This window comes from Callorhinus ursinus, unplaced genomic scaffold, assembly GCF_003265705.2.
Source record: "Callorhinus ursinus isolate GAN/ISIS: 27379988/994484 unplaced genomic scaffold, GSC_fseal_2.0 scaffold10, whole genome shotgun sequence".
Classification (NCBI taxonomy): domain Eukaryota; kingdom Metazoa; phylum Chordata; class Mammalia; order Carnivora; family Otariidae; genus Callorhinus; species Callorhinus ursinus.
This window is the reverse complement of record NW_027397072.1, coordinates 35,911,556-35,934,256: the sequence shown is the minus strand read 5'-3', so window position 1 is coordinate 35,934,256 and position 22,701 is coordinate 35,911,556. Positions and strand designations below refer to the sequence as shown.

The 22,701-nt window shown below is 59.0% G+C and overlaps 2 protein-coding genes across 4 annotated transcripts in view; both read left to right on the top strand.

The window, feature by feature from the left end:
• The first annotated feature begins 1,215 nt into the window (after window positions 1-1,215).
• PROM2 (prominin 2) lies at window positions 1,216-15,898 on the top strand. 2 transcript variants are annotated; one of them, XM_025868639.2, is made up of 24 exons: window positions 1,216-1,535; window positions 2,147-2,196; window positions 2,614-2,816; window positions 2,912-3,032; window positions 3,316-3,379; window positions 3,670-3,759; window positions 4,032-4,231; window positions 4,574-4,648; window positions 5,458-5,521; window positions 5,981-6,140; window positions 6,430-6,582; window positions 7,554-7,677; window positions 7,800-7,891; window positions 8,007-8,091; window positions 8,894-9,040; window positions 9,551-9,622; window positions 10,437-10,529; window positions 10,665-10,718; window positions 11,033-11,113; window positions 11,328-11,396; window positions 12,144-12,233; window positions 12,409-12,515; window positions 12,872-12,946; window positions 13,154-15,898. In XM_025868639.2, exons 1-23 carry the CDS (start codon window positions 1,298-1,300, stop codon window positions 12,933-12,935), a joined length of 2,496 nt encoding a protein of 831 aa, XP_025724424.1. In that variant the 5' UTR covers window positions 1,216-1,297; the 3' UTR covers window positions 12,936-12,946; window positions 13,154-15,898. The 2 variants fall into 2 exon arrangements, 1 of the variants encoding a protein (XP_025724424.1); XR_012379569.1 differs by lacking the exons at window positions 12,409-12,515; window positions 12,872-12,946; window positions 13,154-15,898 and having other exon boundaries at window positions 9,551-9,680; window positions 12,144-12,205.
• A 4,871-nt stretch (window positions 15,899-20,769) lies between these two features.
• The window catches only part of KCNIP3 (potassium voltage-gated channel interacting protein 3), a 79,611-nt gene continuing 77,679 nt past the window's right edge, over window positions 20,770-22,701 (top strand). For both annotated transcript variants that reach the window (XR_012379717.1, XM_073897370.1), the window contains exon 1: window positions 20,770-20,908. Coding sequence is in view for 1 of the 2 variants with exons in the window: in XM_073897370.1 (XP_073753471.1) it covers window positions 20,810-20,908 (99 nt within the window). In the remaining variant the exon portion in view is untranslated. The remainder of the gene's footprint in view (window positions 20,909-22,701) is intronic.

Genomic DNA, 22,701 nt, shown 5'->3' with positions numbered 1-22,701 from the left:
CCTGACTCAAATTTAAGTTACTTCCTCACCCCCCCCCCCCCCCCCACGAGCAGCCCGGAATCCCTGCGCCCTTCCCTCACCCCTGCCAACCCCGGCAGTGCCTCGGGGGTTCACAGACCCAGCCCTTCCCTCCAGGGCTCCCATCGAGAATGGAGCTGCCATGGAAACTCACAAACTTCTGCTACTTCTGTGAACACAAGTAACACATGTTTATTTCACAGAAATTAGCAAGTACAGATGAGCAGGGAAGAATTAAAAATCGCCAAGATTCTACCCAGAGACGGTCAGTATTTTATACCTTCAGTCTACGTGCTGTGCCGTAAGCAGCTGTTGGCCCTTAAAGCATTGTATCTTTCAAGTCAAAAGAGCCATTTCCACATCATTTTCTTTACTGACTGCCTGTGTGTCCCGTGAAATGCTCATTTCACCCTTTCCTTGGTGGTGGTGGCCCTCAGGATAGTTTCATATCATGAATAATGCTGCCAGAAACATCCCCCAACCGTTTAGCAATATTTCCTCACAACCTGCTCAGCTACAGGCACCCTCTGGGTGTTGGGCACACAGCCATTGACAAAGCAGAGACCTGTGTAGACACATCTCTGGCCCTATCCTTGATTATTTCCTTCAGCTGATGACTGGATGGGGCATTGCTGGGCCAAAGGGCACACCTTTGCAGGGATTCGCCCTCCCAAAGGATTGTGCCTGTCCCAGTGGCTTCTCTGAGAGCCACTCTGGGCAAAGCCTGGTGGCCTCTCTGCTCCAGATTGGATCGGCGGCAGGTGCAGGCATGACCCGAGGGACAGAACGGGCCTCAGAGGAAGCTGGGGGAGGAGCCTGGTTCCTGGGTCTGTGCCGCCTGCCACCCCTTGGGCCAGGGCTGCACTGGGTGGCTGTTTTCCCAGCCCCACATTGGGCTGGTGGGTCTGGGTATGGAATATCATATTTGAAATTGGGCCACCTAAACAATCCAGAGCCACTGAGGTGTCTCCCCTACCCAGCTCGGAGGCGGCCCTCCCAGGAGGATCTGGGGAGGGCAGAGGGAGCCCGGACTCGCACCCCAGGCCGCTGAAGGCGGGTCCCCGCCAGGCCCTGCCCCCTTATCCCAGGCCTCCGCCCCTGCCCTTCCAGCGCTGCGGGCGGGCGCCCAGGTAGCTCAGGAGCCCAAACCTGTCGGGCCGGTTTTGAGAGCCGCGGGGACGCAGGCTGGTGAAGGATGCACGGCCTGCCCCGCGCTCTGTCCGCACCCCCGGCCGCCTGAGCCCCGTCTGGCCTGCCCCGCAGCCCCCCGGCCCACCCCATGACGCGCGCGCCGGGCCTCTTGGCGCCCCTGCTGGGGCTGGGGCTGGGGCTGAGCCCGCCCGGGGCGGGGGCCGCGGACTGCGGGTCCCTCGGCGGCGCAGAGCGCCTGGCGTTCGCCCCGGCGGCCAAGGTCCATTGGCTGGCCCCTCGCGTCCGCCCGCTGGGGGCCCTGAGCCCCCTGTACGGCACGGTGCGCCGCTTCCTCTCCGTGGTGCAGCTCAACCCCTTCCCCGCCGGTGAGTGCGCCCCTCCCTCGGGTGGGCCTCGGAGCTAGTGGGTTTCCACTCCACGGCGGGGCTCCTCCGCCCTGTCAGCAGGCATTCGGAGGGCAGGGTCCCCGGCCTTACCCCCCACCCCTCGGCTTACTTCCCCGAAGCCCCCTGGGCCCAGGGGCATCACCTGGAGAGACCTTCCTGCGTGACCTTGGGCAAGCCCTTTTTCCTCTCTGAGCCTCAGTTTCTCTGCCCTCAAGTGGAAGAACTTACATTAGAAGTTCTCAAAGGCCGGGCTGAGATTTTTCCCTGGGTCTAGTGGTGCTAGGGGTTGGGAGGGCCAGGAAGGGCTACAGCCCTGTCCCTCCCAGCCGGTCCGCTGCCTCTTGAGGGAAAGGGCTGCTAAGCCAGGCCCCTTCTCTGCTTCTAACCAGGCAGGCGGCTTCTCCAGTGCGGGGCCTAGCTGTTGGGTCCAGGAGGAGGGGTGGGACAGGCCTCCTCTCAGGCTCTCCCTCCTGTGGTGGCACTGAATCCTGGGCATGATGGCACAGGGCTTCTCGGAGGGGGCCATGGTGGTGGGGGGGGCCCCTCCAGAGGTCCCCCCCCCCCCCCCCCCCGCCTGACTCTTTCCCTAGAGCTGGTAAAGACCTTGCTGAATGAGCCGGCCTCCGTGAAGGTGGATGAGGTGAGCTCTTGGGGCGGTGCGGGAGGTGGTGGGGGGGGAGTTCAAGGGTGAGCATGAGGGGCAGAAGTAGAAAGGCCTCCTCAGCTCAGCCCCCATTGCTGGGTGTCCCCCATCATGGGGTCCCGGCCATCCCTTTCCCCCTTCCATCAGCGCTGCACTTGGCAGACCTGATTTCAAACCACAGCTCTGCCATTAACTGGCCCCGGGGTTTTGCAGGGAGCAAACGTGGACTTCAGCTTTCTCATTTACAAGCTGGCAAATAACAACAAGGACCCCGTGCTCCTTGCATGGGTTCAGGGAGATGTGTGCAAGGTGCCCGCCGTGTGTGCATTCCCTCCCCTTCTGGTTCCCCTGTGGCGCCAGGCAGGAGGCCGTGTGAGGGTCAGGACGGCCCGTCATGCCTGCTGCCTCGCCCAGGTGGTGCGGTATGAGGCTGGCTACGTGGTGTGTGCTGTGATCGCCGGCCTCTACCTGCTGGTGGTGTCCATCGCCGGGCTGTGTTTCTGTTGCTGCCGTTGCCGCCGGCGCTGCGGGGGCCGAGTGAAGACCGAGCACAAGGCCGTCGCCTGGGAGCGAGGCACCCTCGCGGCCTTCCTGCTGCTGACCACCCTCGTGCTACTGTGAGGGGCGCTTAGGCCAGGCGGGAGGCGGGGGCTGAGGCCCGGGCTGCCCATGGGCATCCAGCAAGCCCCTGCCTCCTCCCCCATCCCTGCAGGATTGGTGTGGTCTGTGCCTTTGTCACCAACCAGCACATGCATGAGCAGGTGGGCCCCAGTGTTGAGGCCGTGCCTGAGATTCTGCTCAGCCTCCGGGGCCTGGTCTCCGATGTCCCCCAGGTGAGTACTGAGCAACCCCCTCACCCCCCCTCGAGCCCCCATGAGCACCAGCCCCAGGCAGGACAGAAGAGTGCGGGACCTGCGAGTTAGAAAGGGTCCCACCTTCAACACACGCCTGACTGCCTCCTGCTGGAGAGTTGCAGTAATAAATAAATGCACCCAGGGCATCTTCAGGATGACCACCCAGCTGCGTGTGGCGTCCCAGGAGAGGGCTGGGGAAGGGACGAGAGGGGGGCTGTCAGGTGGCACGGGAGAGCAGCCTCCTGACCCTGTGTTTGCCTAGGAGCTGCAGGCCGTGGCACAGCAGTTCTCCCTTCCTCAGAAGCGAGTCTTGGAGGAACTGGATGGTGAGCAATACAGCTGGCTGACAGACTGGCCGGCCCCTGGATCACCCTGCTCTGGCCTGCCTTGGGAGACCCCTCTCATCCCCTTATCCTGGGCTCCCCCTGGGCACAGCCTTGAAGAGGCAGGGATGGGGCCCAGCCAGGGAGCACAGTAGTCCCTGTTGCTGCAGGACCAAGAAGCCAGCACCTACCCTGCAGAGCCCAGTGCAGGGCCTGGGGAGGCTGGCTGGATGGGTGAAGAAGGCCCCTAGACCCCTGGGGGCCAGCCCTGCAGACCACCCTGTGCTCTCCAGGTGTCGGCATGAGCATTGGGAGCACCATCCACACCCAGCTCAAGAGCACCGTGTATGAAGCGCTGGCCTCAGTGAGCAGCCTAGGCCAGGGTGAGTGGGCCCAGTGTCCTGGGTGGGCGTCGCATGGGGACAGGCCCACCCTCACCCAGCCCGGATTTCTTATGCCGCCTCAGCGAGCCCCTCCCCTGACTTGCTCATGGCTTTATCCTCGGATCCCCAACCTGGCTTAACATGCCCTAGGGCAGTCTCCATTATGAACCTACGGAGGTTCATGACCCACATCCCTTGGGTTGGGGGGAGGGGGGGTGTTCTATCTCCCACAAGACCTCTGAGGTCGCCGGGTCCTGAAGGGTGTCTCTCAGCCCTGCAGGTCTCTGTGGATCACCTGCAAGCCCTGAACACCACGTTGGTGGAGCTGCGGAAAGGACAGCAGGACCTGGAGCCGGCCATCCGGGAGCACCGCGCGCGCCTCCTCGCCCTGCTGCAGGAGCCCGGCTGCCGGCGCTGCACCGAGGCCCAGAGCCGAGCCCGTGCCCTGGAGCTGGGAGCTGACTTCCACCAGGTGAGGGCCCCCCCGAAGGGAAGGGGGCTGCTCTGCCCGCTGCCCCGGGAATCCCTGGGTGTTTCCCGAGGCAAACTCTAGCTCCCTTCCCTCGAGCAGCTCCTCCCCTCTCCACACAGCACGGGTTAATGCTAGTCATCCTGGCAGCCGGGCAAGAGCTTTATCCTGGGCCACGCGCTGTGCTGTGGGCTTCCTGTATCTTAGCTCCTTGAGTTCTCCTTGCCACCTCGGGAGGTGGTCCCCGTTTTGCACGTGAGGACAATGAGGGTTTCTCCCATCCTCCCTCAGGGTTCCCCCTTTGGCCTCTCCATGGACTTTGTCATACCACTGCCCCCATTTTAGGTATCCACTGTGGACGACGTCCTGCATCGGCTGAAGGGTGTCCCAGAGGCCACCTTCTCCAGCATGGTCCAGGAGGTGAGGTGCCTGCCCATTCTACCTGACTTCCCCGCCACCTGGCAGCTCACAAGTGAGGGGGCCTCATTTTCCCCCTTTGGGGGTGGGAACCCCGTTGAACCTAAGACTTGGGTCAAATCAGGGCCTTCCCTACCACAGGGCTCCCTGGGCTAGAGGCTCATGATGCTGGTTCTCGAGTGCACGCAGTCTGGTGGGGGAGGCAGGCCGGGAACTCAGAAGGAAGAGCTGGGCCCCTCGAGGTGGTGGGGGCTGGGGTGGCCAGGGAGCCAGGACGCGAGCCGAGCCCTGGAGGTGCAGCCCTCGGGGCAGATGGGCTGTGGGGGAGGGTGCACATGAGGCAGCACTGTGACCCAGGGCCTGGAAAATGCCAGAGTTGGGGAAATGGTGAGTCACCTGTGCTGGGTGGCTGGAGCCGAAGGTCCCGGGAGGAAGGGAACAGCAGCTGAGGCTGGAGGAGTAGGTTGGAGCTGGACTTTGGGGAGCGAGGCTGGCGTGGCAGGCAGGATGAATGAAAGTGAAGAGGGTGGCCGGAGGCTGCCACGGCCTCAGCAGGAGGGGCGGGGAGAGAAAGGGGCGTCTTCCAGGAGCAATGTTCTGGGGAGCCGAGTCAGGCTGGGCTGAGGGAGCAGGGAAGAGGCCATCCACCAAGAGAACAAAGGGAGGCCTGTTTCCTGATCTCCTGAGCTGGGAGCGCTGAGCGGGATAATACCCTTCCCCCCCCCCCGCCCCGGCCTGGTGCTGTCAGGGGCCCCTCAAGCTGGGACCGTAGGGTGCAAAGCAGGAGGCACAGCTGCCTTTTGTTCTGGCAGGAGAACAGCACCTTCAATGCCCTCCCGCTCCTGGTGGCATTGCAGACGGCCAACGTGGTCAAAGGTGAGGCCCTGTCCGGGGGCCGGGTTGGCTGCCGAGCGTGCTGCTCCTGCCAGAGAGGCTCCTGGAGAGGGGGGTGGGGCAGTAGGGGCGATGGGGGGAGGGTGCAGGCTGTCCTCCATCTGGGCCTGGTCTCTTTTTTTTTTTTTTTTTTAAAGATTTTATTTATTTATTTGAGAGAGAGAATGAGATAGAGAGAGAGCACGAGAGGGAAGAGGGTCAGAGGGAGAAGCAGACTCCCCGCTGAGCAGGGAGCCCGATGCGGGACTCGATCCCGGGACTCCAGGATCATGACCTGAGCCGAAGGCAGTCGCTTAACCAACTGAGCCACCCAGGCGCCCTGGGCCTGGTCTCTTTAGTGGGCCCTCTCTGGGGGTCCCAGAACTTCTTCTGGCCCATCCATCTCCTCCCTGGGCTCCTGGGAGACTTCCCCCTCCCATGAGTCTCTGCTGCTTGGGGCAGAGCTGAAGAAGCTGGTGGCCCAGAAGCCTGAAGGGCTGAACACACTGGCCGAAGAGTTCCCAGGCTGGGAGGCAGCCTCTCGCTGGAGCCGGGCGCTGAAGGAGGTGGAACAGAGTAGCCGCCCCTACCTGAAGGAGGTGCAGAGATACGAGAAATACAGGTGCCCGGGAACCCATGGGCTTGGGGATGGGACAGGCAGCCTGGCCTCTCAGCCACGCTGGGCCCCGATTTTCAGCCCTCACCAACCCCTGGCCATATTGAGCATCTGCCTCCATTTCAGCCAAGACCCCTTACTCCTTGGGCCTCCATCTCCACCTTGACTATGTACCCTTGGGACCTGAGCCTGGGGAGGCAATGAGGGAGCAGTGGGCCCCCACCTAGCCATAAGGCCTATGCCAGCCCAACCTGGTGTCTCCCTTCTCAGTGACACCACACCCTCTCTGTGGCAGGTGGATTTTGGGCTGCGTATTGTGCTCCGCAGTCCTGCTTGTGGTGGTCTGTAACCTGTTGGGCCTCAACCTGGGCATCTGGGGACTGTCTGCCAGGGAGGACCCCAGCTGCTCGGAAGCCAAGGGCGAGGCTGGGGCCCGCTTCCTCCTGATGTAAGATGGGCTGGGGGCAGGGGAAGGGTCTTTCCCACCGGGCCGGCCGGATTCCTCTCATGCCCATGGACAGCTCCTAGTGTGGCTACAGGAGCAAGTCCTGAGAATCAAGAGGCTGAGTTTGCTTCTGGTTCTGGCACTGACTCACTGGGTGACTCTGGGCCAATTGCTAACCCATCTGGGCCTCCACGTCCTCATCTGTGTAAAAGGGTTGGACTAGAGCAGGAATGGCATATACGAAGCACTTCCCCCTTCCATACCAGTGGCAATTATAGTAACCAATGGGCACTCTGTCCCACTGAGCTGGACGTAGCCTCAGAATCCTTAACCCAGCATCTAGATAGCACTACCAATAGGAGGTGGCCCCAGAGGTAGAGGTAGAATCTGTTTGCCATCTCTGGACTAGATGGTTTCTAAGGCCGGGGCCGCCACATTCAGCTGTGCAGGCTGGTCCTTGCATGATGGTGCCTGAAGAAAGGGGCGAGTAGAGGCTGAAATCTAGTCCTTGTTCTATTCTCCAAGCCTCAAACCCTGGCTTGGGGCTGTGCCTATCCCACAGAGAAGCCCTACAGGTCAGCAGCACTGGTCCCATTCAGCCCCTCTAGGTTGCGGTCCCCACTGTGCCAGGGGGCTCTGTTGAGGGCCGAGCTCTGGAGCCGGTCACCTCCATGTGCCCTCGGCTCAGAGGCAGGCTGTCCTGTGTCTTCGAGCAAAGCAGCTACTCTCTCCTCTAGGCTGCCAGGGCCAGCCAGGGCGTCAGTGATAGGTGGGAGTGGGGGTCGGGGGGGGCAGCCAGCTGTTCTGACTTCTCCCTCCTGGCCTTAGGAGGCTGAGTCCTCAAAGGGCTCTGCCCTGGGGCTGACTCGCTGACCATGCTGGCCGCCCCCCCATGTGGTGGGACAGAGGGTATGTGGTCCAGGGTAGCCAGCCTCCTGTCTCCCACCTCAACCCCGTCCCCCTGCCTTCCGCAGAGGTGTGGGCTTCAGCTTCTTCTTCGCCGCACCCCTCATCCTCCTTGTATTTGCCACCTTCCTGGTGGGCGGCAATGTGCAGACTCTGGTGTGTCAGAGCTGGGAGAGCAAGGAGCTCTACAAGGTGACCCTGCCTGCCCTGCTCTGGGACCCAGAGGGAGGTGGAGGGGACCAGGCTCTCGGGGAGCTGGGGGTGGCCTTGCCCTCAGCCTGCTCAGGGCCCTTTTCTCTTTGCCCCATTTCCAGTTTGCAGACACCCCAGGGAACTTGCCCCCATCCATGAACTTGTCTCACCTTCTTGGCCTGAAGAAGAACATCAGCATCCTCCTGGCCTATCAGTGAGTGGGAAGCCTCGGCTGGGGGACAGGGTGTGGGGAGGAGCTGAAGTAGCGGATGTCAGCCCCCACCTGCTGTCCTTTTCTGCCATCTTCGAAGTCCATTATTCCTCCCCAGGCAATGCAGGGAAGGGGCCGCGCTCTGGAACATCCTGCAGCTCAATGGCTCCTATGACCTGGAGAAGCACCTGAATATCAGCCAGGTGAGGGAAACTTCTGGAAGGCTGTGGGGATCCCTCCTGCAGAACCCCCCTCCTCTGGCCTTGCCTCTGTGGCGGGACCATCTTACTGAACCCGAGAAGTCTGCAAGAGTGATGGAGGTACCTCAAGGGGCGGAGGCCCTTGTAAGCTCAGGGCCGGGCCCAGGGTGAGAGTCTAGGATGTAAGCTCAGGGCCTGGCCCAGGGTGAGAGTCCAGGATGGTTTCTAGGGTGTGTGGGAGGATGGGTGAGTGCCTGGAGGCACAGCTCCGAACACTGTGCTCCAAGAACTGAACACGGTTGAGGTTGTAGCAGCAAGGGCTGGTGAGAGTGAGTGACAGGTAGGGTGTGCGTGTCCTGACTGAGGACAGGCATTGGTTGGAATGCTGCGGTCAGTAGTGCGGTGGTTGGGGATGGGGTGTGACAGTGAAAACAATGGTGATGATGTTGGGAGTCCCTGGGGGAGGGCTCACCAGAGGCCCTCCGCTGAGCTCCCACAGTCATAAAGGCGGGCCAGGGAAGCTATTTTATAGTGGGTGGCCAGGGAAGGTCTGTGTTGCTGTCCACTGGCCAGATAGGTGCTGGTGGAGAGCTAAGTCTTGGTGGGGGTGGGTTGGAGTGGGGGCAGGTGAGAAGCAGAGGCCTCCTGGGAAACTGTCTGGGGCTGGAAGTTTCCAACATGGGGGTCCTGGACATGCAGAAGGAGGGCCCTGAGGGCCTGGTGACTCCTCACCTAGGATAGCAGCTCTGGGATCCTGGCTCAGCAACTGGGCACGCCCTCACCCTGTCCCCCCGCCCTCCCTTAGTACACTGCCAAGCTGCAGCAGGAGTTGCAGAACCTCAAAGTAGACATGAAGAATCTGGACCTGCTGAGCCCAGCCGCCCACCGGGACCTGGAAGCCCTGCAGAGCAGTGGGCTTGAGAAAATCCACTATTCCGGCTTCCTTGTTCAGGTCAGCAGGGAGCACGTCAGGCCAGACCATGGCAGACAGAGGGGCTTGCAGAGGAGCTGGGCCGAGGGGTGGTGTCTTATGTCATCACAGCCCTCCCCACTCCCTCCACTTTTGTATATGTCCCTGGGGGGGTCTCTTCCTGTTGGGGGTGTCTGTACACCATGCGCCTCCTGCCTGTCCCGGTGCCCCCATCTGGGCTGGGCAGGAATGAATGGGCCCCCACCCAACAGCACGTGTCGCTGTTCATGGTCCTGAACTCACTGCTGTGGCGAATGCTGGTGGGAGGCGGCCTCTTCATTGAGTTACACCAGAAGGCGTCTCATTGTTTGTTTGTTTGTTTTCTATGCTAATAGAAAATTCCTGATATATTTCACAGTTTCAGGTCAAACCCACTGTGAGCCGTGTGTCACAATAGACTTAGCTGCTGCGGGGTACTTCTGAATAGATTGGGAATTGGAGGGCTGGGGGAGCCAGAGTGCATTCCCTGTTGGCCTCCCTGTCTGTCTCCAGATCCAGAAGCCCGTGGTGAACACCAGCATGGAGAAGCTGGCCCAGGAGCTGGAAGAATTGTCCCAGGCCCAAGTGAGAAGGGGCCAGAGACCCCACTGGGCAGGCCAGACTCAAGAGAGAGGCCCGGGAGGTGGGAGAGCGTGGGAGGGCTTACACTGGGGACGGGCGCGAAGACAAAGGGGATTACAGGGTTCCCACCAGTGAGCGCTGAGGCTCTGGGTCCCTGGGGCGGGCTTAAGGGTTTTGCAGTATCAATTCTGACTCAAGCTCTCCCTCCAATGGGCTGTGTGGCCATGGGCAGGTCATTCAGCATCTCTGAGCCTCGGTTTCCTCATCTGTGAAGTGGGTTATCCTCCACCTCAGACCAGATGAAGTGACTGGTCGGACATCATACAGTGAGGCAAGCATTTCTAAGTGCACACTGCTCATGGAGTCTGCTGGGGCAGGTGTGAGGACAGTGCTGTGGACTAGATGTCATGACAGTTATCCTCAAGAAGCTTAAACTCTACTGGAAGAAGTAGCATTTTGTATTTATAAATATTTAGAGCTTAAAAAGTGCTCTTTGAGACACGACTCCACACTAAGCGCTCAGGTGGGCAGAATGAGGAGTATTACTGTTTTAGGAGATGCCACTGCACCTCAGACAAACTCAGTGTGGCTGGTGTAGAGGTATCTAGTGAACTAGTGGTAGACCTAGAACTTGGGCTCAGTGCCTCCAAACCTGGATCAGGCCCAGGAGCTTAAGGAGGCCTCGGTTTTCTGCCTCCGAGCCCAGCACTTTCCACATCTTCCCAGTATGTCTGACTGAACAGGTGGGTAAAGCATAGGTTGGCAGCGGCTGTCCTGTCCTTGGCAGAGTACTATTCTCATCTCTGTCTCCCCTCAGGGCAGTTCTGTGCTGGGGCAGCAGCTGCAGGAGGAGGCCCAAGGGCTCAAAAACCTCTATCAGGAGAAGATCCTCCCCCAGCAGAGCCTTGTGGTAAGTTTGGAGGCCCAGGGAGCCTGGAACCTGGGGAAGAGGAGAGGCAGGGAGGGGTAAAAGAGGAGGGAGGGGCAGGAAACTTTCTTCTCTATGCATCCCTTCCCTTAACCAGCCCCGCTCTCTCCTCCACAGGCCAAGCTCAACCTCTCTGTCAGGGCCCTGGCATCCTCAGCCCCAAATCTCCAGGTGGCTGCTGGGGATGGGGAGGGTCGGGTGGAGCAGGTGGGCAACAGAGGGAAAAGGAAGGGTCCTGCTGGCTTGGGATCTCATCTGCTCTGCCGAGTCCCCCTGGAGGTTGAGGAAGGTGGGGGGAAGAAATGGGGGTGGATGGGCAGATCCTTAAAGACCACTGTCTTTGGCCTCTGTGTCTTAGGGCCTAACACCCCCAACCCAAGGTGAGTATGTGTGCATGAGACGTTGAATTAAGGAGTGGGTGAGTGAATGCATGGCTGCTCCTGACTGAGCAGGGCGCTGATTCAAGCCTCTCTCCTTTCCCCCAGTTGGAGACCTCTGGTGTCTTGGACAAGGTCGCTTACCTAAAAGGAGAGCTGCCTACCTGGGCCACCAGTATCTTGAGGAATGTGAGTGGGACATGGGACAGGGGCAGGGGGGCTGCCACATAGAGATGCTAAAGTACATGGAGCGTCCACCTAGGCTTCTCCTCCACTTTGAGCCACCCTCACGGTGGCTCCCAGGAAAGCCAGCTCGGCCTGTCCTGCTGGTGCCGGGCATGGGGGGCGGTGCGGGCTGGTTCCTGGGACACCTACCAGCCATGGGCTCCTCTCTCCCCTGCAGGAAAGTGAGTGTTTCCTGACCCGGGAGGTGGGTTACTTCTCCCAGTATGTGGCCTGGGTAAAAGAGGAGGTGAGTGGGGGTCCAGGCCCTCCCGGCCTCAAGCAGGCTCCCGGCGCCACCGGCTTTCCACACTCTTGCATCCCTCCTCTGTCCCCTAAAGCCCCTGGGGGTGCCCTAGGCCTCCAACATTGAACCCAAACTCTGCGTCTGGCATCTGCACCCCTGCTTCCTGGGGGGGCTCTGCTCACTCAGCCTCTGCCGCAGCCCTTCTCTGAGGCCTGAGTGCGAGCTGGGCCAGCCGTGGCTCTCTAGAGCCTTGCCTCTGTGCCCTTCCTCACGCGGACCCTTTGCCCAGCTCTCCAAGCGCACCGCCTCCTGCAGGCCTGTGCTGACCACGGCCTCTGCAAGCTGTCCGGCGCCCACACTGGGCGGGTGCGGTCTTGCTGAACCCCAAGTGTGCGTGTGCGTGTGCGTGTGCGTGTGCACGTGTATGGGGGGCATAGGTGTGTGCATGCACACCACACGTGGGGCCTCTCCAGTGTGGGTGTGAACCTACGGAACAGTCCTGGGCACACAGTAGGGGCTTAATCCAGGCTGGCGAATGGGATGGAAGAGGCAGGAGCAGAGCAATGAGCCTGCGTCAGTGTGTCTCCATCTCCATGTCCCTGCATCCACGTGTCTGTGTACAGCTGTGCCGTGGCTCCCAACTGTCCCCAGCTCTATCTCTGTCCCTGTCACCCTCCTTCTCTGAATGGGGGGTGTGCACCCGTGCATCTGAGCGTCTCTGCTTGTGCCTGTCTCGTGTTGACACTGCAGGTGACTCAGCGCATTGCCACCTGCCAACCTCTCTCCAGAGCCCTGGACAATGGCCGTGTGGTCCTGTGTGACATGATGGCCAACCCCTGGGTGAGTGCCTCCAGCTCCTCAGGGCACGGGGACTTCCTCCAAGCCTGCACACCAGACCTTCCCCTCAGCCCCGAGAGCGCTTCCCCGTGCCCCTCGCTGAGTCAGTGCGAAGACTGGGGCTGGGAACAAGTCGCTGCCTAGCCCCAGCAAGCTGACCTCACACCCTCTGTTCTAGAACGCCTTCTGGTTCTGCCTGGCATGGTGCACCTTCTTCCTGATCCCCAGCATCATCTTTGCTGTCAAGACCTCCAAATACTTTCATCCCATTTGGAAACGCCTCAGGTGAGGAGACTGCCGGGACTGAGGGGGGCAGCTGGGGTCCAGGAAGGAGGCCCTGTAGTCGCTGGGCACTGACCCCCTGCCGCACCCCCTCCAGAGGCCTCCCCGGCAGAGGAGGCTCATGCCTAAGCTCTGAAGAGTCACACGCTCTGAGCAACTCCAGGGCCAGGAAGTTCTTTCGTATGTCTGCCCCATAACCTGCTTGTTGCAACACATCCCCTCCAGGCACAGCTTTTTGGAACTCTTCCTACCCCTGGAGAGCTTCTACGGTGGGAAAATCGGGCTCTGGGCTTGTCCCTGTGTCGGGGCGGAGGGTCTGTGTCTGGGGGCTCACTCACTTTCTTTTTGCGACATCACAGTTCCACCAGCTCTGAGGAGACTCAGCTCTTCCACATCCCCCGGGTCACCTCCCTGAAGTTGTAGGACCTCAGTGGGTAAGTTTCCCCACCCGCTTCGTTCCTTGGTGCCGGGAGTGGGGCGTAGGAAGGGAAGGGATGGGTTTGGGATCTGGGGTCTCTAGGGCCCAGGAGGGCAGGAAGGTTCTGGGACTTGGTGGGGTCTGAGTGTTGGATCTGGCCCACTCAGCCTGAGCCCTGCCTTCCCCACCTTCTCCCTCACCTTTGGTTCTTAATCCATAACAGGGGTATTTGCTGGCTGCAAGGTGATGCCTGGGGCTGCCTGCCTTCCTCCTCCTCTGATTTGCCCTGGACCAGAGGACTTCTGTTGCCCTTGCTCAGAGCCCAGACTGGCATCAGGCCTGGATTGTCCTTCAACTCCAATTACCTGACCCCATTTTGCCTATTTCTTCCCCCCCCTTGTTGCCCATGAACCCCTTTTTTCATTCTCAAAAGCACATTTAACTTTTGTTGAGCTACAGGAGCCAATAGGTTCTTCCAGATATCGATCCCTTATCCTCCCCACTGCAACATATTAGCACCAGGGGGAGCCTGTTCTCCATCTGTTGGAACCCCATCCTCAGCCCCCTGGGTGAGACAGAGGCCCTGCCCAACCCCATTCTGTCACCCTCTGTCCCACCCCCTGCCACACCTGCCCCCACTCCTTACCAAGCTCCCGCCCCTTTCCATCGTCTGACCTGCCCGCCTGTCCAACTCCACTCTGCCCGAGCCCTTATGTCCTCCCCGCCAGGGAAACCTTCTTCCCTGCTTTGTCCCCTTTCTACCTCATCCCACTGCCTTGCTGGCACCCAGGGACCCCTCCTGCCCAACTGAGCTAGTCAGGTAAAGCCACCAAGCAGGCCAGGGGACACTAGGGCTCTGCCTCATGGCCCTCAAGCCCTCCACTGCCCAGACACCTGGACCTTCCACAGGCCTTGGCCTGGATTTCTGGCCACCCTGTGGAGTGAGGGAGGCCTGTCTGAAGGCTGAGCCCCTTGCCTACACCCTGGGTTGGAAATAGTGTTTTGTCCTGCAGCTCCTCTCTGAGCACTGTCTCCCTAGGAAGGGACCTGGGACACGGGCCAGAGTGGGGGGGGGGTCACCCCCAGCTCCCCAGAAGGTAGCCTCTTTGACAACCCCCACCCGGCTTTCCCGGGAGAGACCTGGTGGCCACAAATGGATTTTGTACTTTGGCCATTACTCTTTCCATCCTATGCATGAGGCCTGGTCCATCCTGTGTCTTCTCTGCATGCTGGATGCTGAGTCCCAGAAACAGGGAAAAGGAGAAGGAGAGAGAAGAGATGGACAAAACCTCAGATCCATTAAAGTGTTGTCACTTCCTAAGCCTTGGCCTTGGATGTCTGACACCAGCTCAGGCTAGGGCCCTCTATGCAGTTGGTATTTAATGAGTTTTTTTGGAGAGGAAAATCCAAGGCTTCCTCTGACTGTAGACATCCAGGATTACCCCAGCAATCAGCAGATGGGGAGTGGGACCCACTCTGGGAGCAAGCAGACCTGGCTGCACATCCTGGCTTTAATGCGTGGTAGCTAGGACACCTTGAACATGTTCTGTGTGTTCCCTAGACCTCAGTGTCTCCATTTCTAAATTGGAGAAAATAGTCATGACCACCTCCTAGGGCTATGAAAAATGTGACATTGCATGGAAGACCCTTGGCAGGAGCCTGGCACAAAACAAATGCTGAGATGCTGCCTTTTTTTTTTTTTTTTTGCTGTGACTGCTCTGGGCCATGGGCCGAGCTGGGTCTTGGCAGGTACAAAGGAGGAGGGAGATGGGTCCCTGTTCAAAGGTGCAAAGCCCTTTAAGATATTAGTCTGCTGAGTTTCAGGGGGTGTTTATGTTGAATTGCATCTTACAAGCCAACAACAGATCTGCTACTAGAAATTAGGATGGTGGATACACAACCTACTGTCACTGTTGCAAGCACACTCCAAGCAGGCATCCTTGAATGAGGTACAACTGCCTTTTTTTTTCTTTTTTTTTGGCTTTTCCCAAAGCTTTTTGGGCTTGTTTCTCATCTGTTGCCCTACACAGGGGAACTGTGGCACCCTGCATGTTAAGAATGAAATTGATGGGATGAAAATAGAGAAAACAATTAAAAAATAATTTCCAGTTCTCTACCTTATCTTTTCGATAGGTGAGCATACCGCACATGGTTATTTTAAAAATTTAATAACTTCCTAATATGGAACCTCTTGGAGTCTATTTCTAGTGTCTGTTGTTTATCTTGGTTTTTGTTGGTTTTGCCTTGTCTCCTCACATACTTGGTGATTTTTGATTGAATGCCACACATTGCCTCTGAAAACCTGTAGAAATAATCTGAGGCATAGGATGAAGTTATCTACCATCTCGAGGATTATGTTTACATCTGGTGGATGGCTTGCGATCTAGCAAACCAGGATTGTTTTAAACTAGTTTCAGGACTGAGATGATTTGCAGTCCCTTGGGGTGCTGGTCTATTTCCAGTTCATTTGTATCCTGGGGCTGACTCCCTCTAGGGTCCCAACCCAAAGCGTAAAAGATTTGCCAGGCACCCCCTCCTCTTGGTGGGCCTCGTTTTTACCTCTACCAGCTCTCTGCTCAGCACTTCTGTAGGTCTTCGGGGATCAGCGGACCTCCCAGGGAGAAAGTAGCCTCAAATGTCAGGCACATGTCTCTGGGTTTCCTTCTTTTCCCAGATCTTGGCCCTGTGATTCTTTACTCCCTGTTTACTCTCTGATACCTCCAATCAAACTTAAAAATATATATTTTGACTAGCTTTTAAGTTGTCCTTAGTTGGGAATTTAGGGCAAATTACCTAGTTCACCATGATCAGAAGTAGGAGTTCTACAAAATTAACGGATTCCCCCCACCACCACCCACCACCACCACCCTCCTGACTCGGGAAAGGCTTTCACTCATTGAATCTAGGATCCAGAGACCTTCACCCAGCCAACTGAACACTGACTGTTCAAAGGAGCTTGGTTTGGAGAGTATCACTGTAGGCCCTGGTAACTGGGGATGGGGGTGGCACTCAGCAGGTGACAGAGAGACAAAAATAGCTACAGAGAAAAATAAATTTTTTCTCAGTTTTAAAATGCTGGAGTCCTAAAACGCTCATCCTACTTTCTGTGTAAAACAAAGCCCCTTTGTGGTCACATTCTCTTCTGTTTTCATGACATTCCCTCAAGGCGGTGGGGATTTTCATGCTTGTTTCACCGTTGAGCACGAAGCTCTGGAAAGCTACGGGACAAGTCAAGGTCTTACAAGTCGAAGCCCAGCCAGGCTTTGGATTCAGGTCCTCTGGTTCTGGTGGCCTTTCCTTCTTTTCCTTCTGGGCACGCTGCCAGTTTCAATTCCCCAGGGCTGTGTGGGAGGGAGGCCCTGTCTCCAAGGAGATTTGATCCAAGTGCCCTTGCTGTCCCTGTGGCAGCAGGGATGACAGATTGAAGGCCCTGGGACATGCCAGATGCTCCAGCCTGGCCGTCCCAGAGCAAAGGCCCAGATTCCGCCAAAGAAATGCCACATGGGCTGGGCCTTCTGAGGTCCCAGGTGGCTGGCCAGGGCAGTTCCAGCTGGCTCCAGTGTGCAGAGGAAGGGCCGTGTGGGAAGGGGCCCGCTCAGGCCACCTGGGGGGACAAAGACAGTTAACATTTATTGAGTTCTGAGAATGAACCAGGAAGTGTGCTAAGCACTTCACATGAATTAGCTCAGATGTGAGCACTGTTGTTCACCTCCTTATGGTTGAGAAAACTAAGGCCCAGAGACTGGATAGGAGCTGAGTAGAAGGGGTGCAGTTACCCAGAGGCATCAACCAATGATGGCATTTCCGGTGGTATCTGAATTCTCTGGGGTCAGCCTGTGTTCTGGCTCTGGGGGGTCATGGACTGTGTCCCTCTTTTCCACCCTCCTAGAGTCAGGACCTCTCTACTTTTCTCTCCTGGTGCCCTGTCTCCCAGGCCTAAACACCAGGGATTGACCTGGGAGGTGTGGCCAGCCTGGTCCACACCCCATGTGCTGCTGGATTGAAGCCTCTTCCCTGTGGCCCCCAATCGCTCCTTGCCCTTCCTGGATGGGCCACTCCCGGAGCAGTGAGCATTCCCCCATCTTACATATGCTGCCAGAACACCGCAGCACCCTGGGGGACGAAGGGGGGCCGTGCGCTGAGAGCTGACCCCACCCCAGCCCCGGGCTCTGCCCACGAGTGATATAGAATTTAGGTGGCCTGAATCCTCACCACCCTGAGGACACCCAAGAGTCAGGTGTTGAGGTTGGAGGGGGGAGATTTTGAGGTGAGCGGAGCCCAAGGGGAGGGCTGGGATCCCCACCCGTCCAGCCAGAAGGAAGGGGCCCTCATGGTGTCCCCTGCAGTTTGAGAAATCGGGTGGACTGATATCTCACCTGCACACTAGAGAGCCGGAGACAGGCTGGGCTTCTGGCCCAGGCGAGGGATTGTGTGAGGGGGTCCGGTGGGCTCTCAGGCTGGGTCCCAGGAGGCTGCCTCAAGTGTGAACAGACCACAGCGACAGAAGGTGGGGCCGCCACAGGGAGTCCAGGCTCCTTGGTGCCCTGAGGCCCCCGTGAAATAGCCTGGTCAGGGGGGTGGCCAGGCCCCGAGGACCCGTGGAGGGCCTGCGGGAGGGAGAGGCGTAGCTTTAAGCTTCCCACACCAGAGCGCATTGCAGGGCAGCTCCGTTCCAGTGGGCCACAGGCCCCACCCACCAGTCACCCTGTGGGGTCCCAGGGGAGGGGATGGAGAACTGTCGCACCCCCCTACCGAGCAGCTCCCCGGGCCTGCCAGGCGCCCATCCCGCCACCCGAGGGCGGGCAGAAGAAGAGATTTCAAGGATCGGTAGTGACAGTGACTTCCCAATTCCACAGCTGTGCTGGTGCAGCGTCACGGTGACATCCCCGAGTGCTGTGGCACTGGAGGAAGGCTGTTTGGGGGCCGCATACACTTCTTGAGCGCTTGTGAGGAGGGCACTCCCCATGTCCATCTGCACCCAGAGCGGCCTCCCTCACAGGCGGAGGCTCTTGGTGTGGTGAGGGCCCAAACCCGGAAACCCTGTTGAGGATCTTTCTCTCTCTCTTTCTCCCCCTGCACTACCCCTGCTTGGCCAGGGACAGGCAGAGCCAGGGCCCCCTAAAAAAGACCCGGGAAAGACTGGGGGTTCCATGGAGCCAGGTTTGGAGTCCCTGAGGATGAGGAATTTGAACTTGGGCCTGGAGTGGGGAAGATAGTGAGCAACAATTGAGGAAGGTCCAGAAGACCCAAGACGCGCGGGTGGAGGTAGTGTGGGCCCCTCACCAAGGAGGGGCCAGCTGAAGGTGCTCGCCCCTGCCTCCTCTCAAATGTTGTAACACAAGGAAACAGCCTTCTCCAGGCTTGAAAGGACCCCTTCCTGTCCCCCCTTCCTAACTCCCCATTCTTGGGCTCCCCCTCCTAACTGCCAATGGGAGGAAAACCATAGCTGAAACCTGTCAGGCTGAAGTGTGTGCAGCCCACAAGGTAAGCCTCTCTTGCAGCCTTTCCCAACCTTTTTTGGATCTGATACACTGCCAAAGAATCTTGGGAAACTCCCAGACTCCCTCTTGGGGTAAGTTTGCGGATGCCCACCGGCCCACACCACTGTCGGGGCCTTCCAGCCCCACTGAGGCCCATGTGAGGAGCCCTGCTCCTGGACACCTCCCCCTCCATTCCCTCCTGCCCTTTCTCATTCCTGCATCCCCCAAGGGCCCAGTGAGGGAGCCAGCTGGAAGTGCCTGGGGCTCTGGAAAAGCCCTGAGGGTGTGGGAGTTAGAGGGGGGGTGGGAAGGGACCTGTAGTGGGGCAAGGATCATGGCAGGGGCACACATATCCCAGATGAGCGTTGTATGAGGGGCACCTCATTGATGGCAGCTGCAGTGGGATGTCCCCAAGGCCCATGGGCTTGGGGCTCGGCTGAGGAGGGCAGCTGTTGGTTTTGTCGCGGCTCAAAGCTCCTTCCCTTGGAAGAAAGCATCCCGAGCAGGGGAAGTTCAGCGAGTGTCCCAGGTAGCAGGTGGGTGATTCTGCAGAGGGCCGTGCTGGTCTGGGGAGTTGCTTCTTTGGGGTGCAGCCTCCTCACACCATGCCCTGAGTCAGGCCCGGCCTGTCCTAGATGGTGTGGTGGGGGTTTCCTAGCTGATGCATGGGACGTGCTGCAAGGTAGGGTGGGATCTTACCCACATGGTCACTTTGGAATGAAAGGAACAGGCTGTGTGTACTGGCTTTGTCACTTTCTGGCCTATGACCCTGGGCAAATCCTTTAACTTTTTTAGGTCTCGTTTTCATCATCTGCAAAGTGAGATCATGACACTTTCCTCCCAAGGCCACTGTGAAGACAGAATGTTCAGTGAGTCCCTGCTTGTGGGAGCTTGCTCAGAGCAGAGGTGGCCAGTGGGCAAGGACTTGGCCCCGGAGAGCTTGGCCTCTGACCAACAGCTTCTCACCCTCGTTCTGGGGCTGCCAGCATGAGGTCCAGCCTGTCCAGGAGGACAGGACACCCGGGCCGTCTCCTGCCCTGGGAACAGCCCCCCTTGCCTCAGTGGGTCAACAACTCCAGACTATTTTCTGCCCCTGAGGATCGGAAAGTTGGAGCTAATTGGCTGGCTCAAAAAAAAAAAAAAGGGGGGGGGGGAGTGCAAATTCTCTTGAGCATGCTGCGAAGGAGGGGGGTGTCTCTGGCTCTGTTTCCATGGAAACCACTGGCACAGGCTGGCTCCTCGGGTTGCAGAAAAGGGAAACTTGGCGGAGGTTTTGGGCACCTGGCTCCTGGGTGGTTTCCCAGGGCTGAGCAAATGGCCAGGAGTCTGCCTTCCCAAGGGGCAGGAAGGATTCCCCTCCCAAACTCAGGGGCCCTCACCCTTTTCCTCCAGCACCACCACCCCCAGGAGATCTGGCAAGGTCCCTCAGCCTCCCTAATGTGGTCCCACCCTCAGACCCACATGGGGACGGATGACAGGCCCTGGAGGCACAGGCTGCCTTGGGATATAAGGAGTGCAGGAGGGCTGCCCACTGCAAGGTCCCATGTGGGAGGGAGGCAGTTGAGGGTCGGGGGGACAGATGAACAGGCTGGAAGCACCCCTGTGTGTGACCTGAGTAATGTGGCCATGGCGGCTTCACCCTTTCTGGTGGTGAGCTCCCATCAGTGAGGCCATTTCCCACCCAGAGACCCAGAATGATGTCCCCAGAAAGGATGCCCAGCACCAGGGGAGGCCAGAGGATGTCTGCAGGGCAGCGGGAGGGACACCAGGAAGATCCCAGGCCCAGGTGGAGCCAGATCCCTCTTTGCAGCCATCTTGACTAAGACAGCCTGAGGTTGTCTGTGGGGGGCAGCAGGGAGGGGAAGGGCTGGCCTATTCTGGACCTGCCTCAGGGGAGGCTCTCCAGGCTCCCCTCCACCCCTCCAAATACCCCGTGGGTGCCGGGGCTCTCCTCCCCCCAGTGGAAGCTCTCTGCACCCACCACTCCACCCTCCTGTGCCCGAGGTAGGGGAGCAGAGAGTGTGCGTGTTAGAGAAAGAGACAGACAGTGGGGGGAGGGGGGGAGGGGGGAGAACCGTGGGCCCTGCAACAGGAGCAGGGCCAGAGCCAAGGGCCGGGCAAAGGGGCTTCAACAGGCTCAGAGGGAAGGATTAAGAACCATTTATACCCAGAGTGGGACAGAGAGCCAGGGAGGGGGACTGAGAATCCGTCAGAGAGGGGTGGGGAGGAGAAAGGGAGGGAGAGGGAGGGAGAGAGGGAAAGAGACAGGGAGGGAGGGAGAGGGCTTGAGGGAGGCAGAGCAGAAGGGGTGGAGCAGGGAGAAGCAGGCGGGGCGGGAGGGGTGGGCAGGGGGCGGGCGAGGAGCCGCCCGTAACAATTACGTGTGGGGCCAAGCAAGCATGAGGCAGCCACCCGCCGGCGCGGCAGTCCTGATCTCAGCGGCAAAGAGGGGAGCCCGGCCACAGTTTGCTTCAGCGCCCAGGATGCACCGGGCGAAGGTAGGTGCCGGCGGGGCTGGGGGCTCTCGCCCGGGGGTGGGGAGCCAGGGCTTCTGCGGGTGGCCCTGGACCAAGGGAGCCTTGTGCTTCCTCCTTTGACCTCAAGCGCTGTCGTCCCCTGTAGGGTCACTTTTGAAAAAGTAAGTGTCGGGGTGTCCAGTCTGGGAGGCTAGCCGTCCGGGGCCCCCTCTGGACCAGAGAGGCTTTAGGTGTTTGTGGGGTAGCAGCGGGACGGAGGAGGAGCTTGGGGTCAGGCATGTGGCTGGTGCTGCTTGTCAGGTCCCCGGGGCAAGGGCCAGAGCAGCTTGACCCTGACCCTGAGCCTGACCCTGAGCCTGACCCAGACGCTGAGCCTGGGCCCACAGCCCTGAGAGGTGGGGGAAGACTGAGTGCTGGGAGGTGGTGCCTTAGGCTTGAAGGCTGGGCAATGAGTGCATCTTTTAATCATTCAGGTGATTAATGAAGTGCAACTTCCTAAAGGGCTCTGAGCCCCTGAATAAGGACACGTGCTCCTAGTTCCCACTCTGCGGGGCGGTTGGGAGGCTGGAGAGAGAGAAGGCAAAGGAAAATGCCTGGGACAGAGTTCAAGAAATAGTAGCAGGGTGTTGGGAAGACTGAAGAGTAAGTAAGTGCAGAAGAATGAGGGAGAGGAAAATAAGCCGGTTCCCAGACTACAGTTCGCACTCAGAAAATCCGCCCTGATGCCTTGCAAGCTTCTCACATGTTTGGGATAGTCTTGCTTGGGAAGGAAGAAGCAGCATCAGGCTTAGATCTGGCTGCTCAGATCTGGTTTGAACAAGGTTGGTTGCATTTCTCTGTCATGCAGAAGTCCGGAGGGAGGCCATAAGGGGCTGGCACGGGGGCCCCATGGTCAGCAGGGACTCAGGCTCCATCTGTCTCACTGGCTCCCATTCTTGAGGTTGCCTTAAAGTCCAACATGGCTGCTGGAGCTCCAGCCAGCACATGTAGGCAGCAGGAAGTAGAAAGAAGGATGGGCAGAAAACAAAACAAAACAAAACAAAACTTAAATAAAATCAGGGTCTTGTGAGTAAGGAAGAATAGATACTGGGCTGACATCTTGCTGTCTATCTTCACCGCCCCCTACCCAGAGGTGGATTCCTGTCTCTCTCTCACCCTCAAGGACAAGCAGCCCAGAGTCAGCTCGTGGGTGGTTCCAGGCCACACTTCCCCAGAGCCTGGGCCACCCCTGCCCTTTCTGGTCCATCTCCCAGGGGTGCCAGAAGGATCAGCAGAGGTGATGACATGAAACCCCTTGAGCCTGGCGACAGGGCACGTTGAAAGGTGCTTTCTCTCCTGTCACCTCCAGTCTCCCCAGCAACCTCCAGAGCAGAAGCAGAGAAACTGCGTGCCTGGTTACAGGTGTCTGTGCCTGCGCTCACTGCACACTCCCGCCACAGCCAACACAGGTGCTATCCATCCACAGACGTCGGTAGGAGTATGCACCGCACCAGCATGCCCCGTGACTGTGCCCACAGCTGACAGCATGCACACAGAGGCAGGCGTTTCTAAACCCGGGCTGCACATGGGCGCACACAGCCTGCGCTGTCCACCAGCTGGGAGACAAGCCCCCTTCCTTTGTTCTGCTGGCCCTAACTGCCAGGAGGTCACTCCCTGCCCCTGACTGGTGAGCGGAGGGTGTGACTCGAGTCCCGCAGGTGCATCTGGCCCTTTCCTTGGCCACTGTGACCCCACACTGCCCTCTGTGCCCCCTACAACTGGCTCCTGGGCCCCAGTGTATCTCACTCTGCCTTAAGCCTGCCGGTGGCCTTCCT

Excerpts from the sequence above, each read along its gene's own strand:
- PROM2 (XM_025868639.2), top strand. The coding sequence starts at position 1,298 with ATGACGCGCGCGCCGGGCCTCTTGGCGCCCCTGCTGGGGCTGGGGCTG. Across the intron at positions 4,649-5,457 it reads TCTCCAGCATGGTCCAGGAG|GAGAACAGCACCTTCAATGC; the intron begins GTGAGGTGCCTG and ends TTGTTCTGGCAG. Across the intron at positions 6,141-6,429 it reads CAGAGATACGAGAAATACAG|GTGGATTTTGGGCTGCGTAT; the intron begins GTGCCCGGGAAC and ends TCTCTGTGGCAG.